This window comes from Arachis hypogaea, chromosome 5 (assembly GCF_003086295.3).
Source record: "Arachis hypogaea cultivar Tifrunner chromosome 5, arahy.Tifrunner.gnm2.J5K5, whole genome shotgun sequence".
NCBI lineage: Eukaryota > Viridiplantae > Streptophyta > Magnoliopsida > Fabales > Fabaceae > Arachis > Arachis hypogaea.
The window spans coordinates 43,433,156-43,437,899 of NC_092040.1; the positions used below are offsets into that span (position 1 = coordinate 43,433,156).

Below are 4,744 nucleotides of genomic sequence, written 5' to 3' on the forward strand. Positions count from 1 at the left end.
TTTATATTTATTAAATAAAAAAATTTAAATCCTTCTATAAATAATAAACTTATCATGTACCCTTAAAACATATGGTAGCTAAATCTTCTAGATTAAAAAACCAAGAAATAAAAATGAGTGGACAAAGAAGAGAATTTTATTTTAATTTCAATAATATAGAATGGTATATGATATATTTTGATTGATAAATTAATAATATATAATAGCTTTTAATTTCAATTTCAATTGCAATAAAAAATATTATGTGATACATTTTCGTTGTTAAATTTGTAATTAAAAATCAATAATAATATATGAGAGATTGAGTAAGTAGAGAAAGAAGAAAGATAAAGAAGGGAAGAGGGAGAATGAGAAACTTGATTTTGGAGGGAAAATTTTTAATTCAATTATAATATGAAAGTATCATGTGACATTTTGATTATAAAATTAGTAAATATATAACGGATTCACTTATGTCTCCTAAAAAAAACAAACAAACAAATGATATGTTTTAGAACAAAATGGTAAATACATTCATAATCAGTTTATTAAAAATAAAAATATAATTTATTTAATAAAGTTAGACGGCCAAACAATTTCTAAACTAAGTCCAACCAAGTCCACTTTTTATAGCGCATTTCTTCAACGATGTCAACGTCGTCTTCTCTTGTTTGTTTTTTTTTTCCTCCTCCTTTTTCCCTTCTCATTGTAGACTTTTTTACATGTTCTCCTATACATGTAAACAAACTATAGCATAGAAATTTTAACTCACAACACAGAAATGTTTAAAGAACTGATCCCAGAATATTGACACCAACCAGCAAAATGCACATAGCATAAAAATTTTGGTGCATTGTACAAAAATTTTTGAAGGATTATATATCCAAATATCAACCAATAAAATACACATAACACAAAAATTTAGTGTACAACACTAAAGTTTTGATGCACAACAGAAATTTTTATGTCCAGCACAAAAATTTTTGAAGGACCATATGTACAGAACATTAATTCACCCAACTAACAAAATACATTCACAACAAAAATTTATGTGCTATGGGCAAAATTTTTCTGCTTTGTGCAAAAATTTCTATGCTATATCAATAAACTTGTACTATTTGCAAAAATTTTTGAAAAAAATTTCTATGCTATGTCAATAAATTTTTGAGCACTCAGAAGATACTTGCAGGATCTTCTATCAAACAAACCATAATAACACACTAATCCAATATTTTTGCTTTGACGTTAAGAAAAAGGGTACATAAACATAATGCTCATAAATTTTTATAAAAAAAAGGGGCAGTATGAATGATACTCATTACTACATTATATTTATCTTGCTTGTGCTCTCATCAAGGGAAGCATTTCATCCTCTGTAAAATGACGAATAAAACCCATGTTAATAGCAGAACAGAGATAATTATACTGGTGTGTAATGTGTTCAAGAAAACCAAGATCAATTACCTGTTTTTCAACTTCAACAGCGGACGCAGCTAACCTGCGCTTCAATATCGTTCTATCTTGCTCACAATTTTCTGTCTCCGTGTCTAAAAATACAGGAAGCATGGTTCAGAAGATGGTAATAGAGAATGAGCTCGAAAACCAGCAGGCTTCAACAAAATTAGAGGATCAAGTAGCACATCGCAAGTTATAATGCTAGAATAAGAAACTAAACAAAACATTTAAGTTTGAAAGAATCTTACCATAGTAATACGATGACAGAATCGTGATGCGTTCTGTTGGCTGGGAAAAAGGGGAAAAAATCATATTATTACTTAAAGAAAATAAGAATCGGAATGATGTAGGATCAAATTTGGTTGAAAACATTAACCAAGGATAATTATGAATTCTCTGAGGATGGATTAAATGTTGAGGCAGGGGATGAAGGAAATAAATGCAAAAACAATGTGTCCAGAAACACTTCAGAACAATTTCAGAGTGAGGATTAGTGTATGCTAGAGACTGTTAAATTGCAAAACATTCTGATGCCGACTACAACAATCACAAAAACCGATAAACTGATAACATTAAGATAGATCAGAAAAGCCAAAAAATTATCATTCAAATTACATTTCACCCTCAGACAAACTTGAACGACAGGTATTTGAACAGAATTTTCTTAATTTATTACAAAAACGACACTCGACCTTGGCAATAAAAGATTGCAGGTGAAGAATTCCAATCTACATGTTAGATATTACTATACAAAAACAGCAACCATGTCATAAAGATTCAACAAAGTTTTCCATGGTTGTTGACTGCCCAATACAGCCCTTCTCTTTTATCCAGACTTGATACCAATTATGTAAACATTTGAGAAGCAAAACACAAAGTGGGAAGAGTTAAGCTACATTTTACTATATAGAACAATTTTCCTAAAAACACACACATATCTATGCGTAAATCCCTAGCCTCCACACCACTCTGTTTCTTGTCTCATAAGTCTGTCAAGGTCTGCCTCTAGCTTCTCTTCAAATAAATGAATAGAAAAATATTGCAATGAAAATCCATAAACATCTCACATGTAAATTTATTAACTAATTTATGCATATGATCCACAATTTAACACTAAAAGAATGGTAAAATGCAAAATATGGATAGGTGTTTTAAGCTTACCATTACAAATATACCCTCTTTACGGGTAGGCAGCTGCTCAAGCTTTTTCAATGTATCATCACCTTTAGTAACTCTTCCAAATATTGCATACTGAAAAGAGCTCATATCAGCATACAGTACATAATGAAGTACATTTGACTGAATCATTTGAAATGATGTTAGGGCACTATGTCTATCCCACCGTGCCGTCGAGATGAGGAGCATTTCCAAGTAGTATCGAGAATGAGGATGAACCACTGTCTGGATCATCATACCTGTAAGAACAATCTTAAATACATCAAGGCTTCCAACAGTCACTGAAAACCAAAAGAGTAAATGGTGTAAGAATTTTAGAACATAAGCAATACAATTAAGATGAGTACGTTATCTAACTAACAAACTGATTATTCCCTATAAAAATCTTTTAAACTTTAGACTCTAGATTTTCTACAAGAAATCTCGAATGTATAAAAGCTCCCCAGTCCCTGCAATTGATAACATCTTCAAGAAACTTGCATCGGTCGTAACATCACAAATGAACACTTCCGTTCCACACAGTTGTATTTGAAACATCATACAAAACTAAAGAACCAATAGCTTCCATCTAGAGAAACTTAACCTTCCCATAGAAAGAATACCACGAACATGTTTGACTTCGCTAAATTCACCAACAACAGTCTTTTCAGCTTCTTTTCTTTGTTCCTCATTCATTGGAGCAGATCTTCCACCCATAACATCTGCTACTTGGGCCACAAACCCCTTATCCACCTGAACATTGAATTTAGAACAAAAATAAAAAAACCAATCACTTACATGCTGCAGCCACCAACTACATAAATACCTGATGTTACTTACTTACGTCCCGGAGAAACATACCCGAAAGAAATGGTTAGTGTTATAGCCTCCAAGTCTGACAAGCTTAAAGATGTGATCAACAGTTTTGGGTGCAACAGTGGGAAAGAAACCAAATTCAATATCCCCATAATTTGTCTGCATTCAGAACTCAAGTGATACACCATGAACAACAACAAAGATGCTGATGTCAATTTATCAAACAAAGTTATGTGCATACAAACATCACAATCAAGATGGATAAATTTCTCACTTAATCAACCACTTGATTCCAATTTTTCACACATAAACAAAATAACTAATATACTTCAGCTAAATCACAAACATGGGCATCCACAGATTACAACATCAACAGCCCTTACATTGAAACTCAGCTCAAGACTTTAACTTTCACTATAGATTCAAGCAATTATGAATAGCAGGTCAAAGAGAGTGTAACTTTTGAAGTAAAAAACCTGAAAGACAACGCGGGTGGATCCAAGTTGGGGTTCCAGGGAAGAAATTAAAGACATCAATGACAACAAAATGCAAGCATTGATCATAAAGCTGAATCCTGGGCTATACATTTTGAGCAATGTTAGATTTGGAAACAGCTTCAGCTCCTGAAATTGGAGTCAACCATCCCAATTTCGGAAAACTAAAGTCCTGAGTAGAAAAGTTGTGTGTTGGTGTGTTTAACGGGTATGGCATTTTTTTTTATGGTTTTTGGTCATGTTAAAGTCATTCGCAGATATGGATTGATAGTTGATACTATAAAAAAACTATATATTTTCTTTTGGAAAGGTGATAGAAGACATATTTTTGTTTCTCAATAAATTAGTTTGGCCCAGCAAGAATAAACTTTTAAAACATTTTCTTCTGTGTTTGGACGGGGCCTGGAATTTCGTAACATTTAAGTTGAATTTAAAGCTAGGGACTGCGTAACGTGCAAATATTCATTATGCCGAATCAGAATTTATTTAATATGAGCCCAATTTTTTTTCCCACAGTAGATAGATAGTCACGAACAAAAAAAAAAAAGTGATACAGTTGGTTTTTTTAGCCTTTATTTATTTATTTTAACTTTATTATTATTTGTACAACTTTGTGTTGCTTCATCTTAATTTTTACTCTTTATCAATATCTTTACGGTGACTTTTCAATAAATTAATTAAAATAATATTAAACCCAAACGATTCTTTGTTATAAGAATGTTTTTTTTTTGGTATTATATGTATTTTTAATATATGTGTGTAAAGTTAGTCTCTGTTTTTGGGTCAAGAAGTTGGTTCTACATATTTGTATGAAGCCCAAGAAAATTGGTTACAGATTTAATACA

The 4,744-nt window shown here is 31.6% G+C and overlaps 1 protein-coding gene across 1 annotated transcript; it reads right to left on the reverse strand.

Annotated features, from left to right (window-relative positions):
• Positions 1-1,192: 1,192 nt before the first annotated feature.
• On the reverse strand, positions 1,193-4,112 carry LOC112801529 (peptidyl-prolyl cis-trans isomerase CYP23). The gene is made up of 8 exons (XM_025844318.3): positions 3,882-4,112; positions 3,451-3,564; positions 3,194-3,342; positions 2,777-2,849; positions 2,596-2,685; positions 1,683-1,722; positions 1,444-1,526; positions 1,193-1,352 (listed from the first exon to the last, which is right to left on the reverse strand). Exons 1-8 carry the CDS (start codon positions 3,990-3,992, stop codon positions 1,332-1,334), a joined length of 681 nt encoding a protein of 226 aa, XP_025700103.1. The 5' UTR covers positions 3,993-4,112; the 3' UTR covers positions 1,193-1,331.
• Between the last annotated feature and the right edge of the window lie 632 nt (positions 4,113-4,744).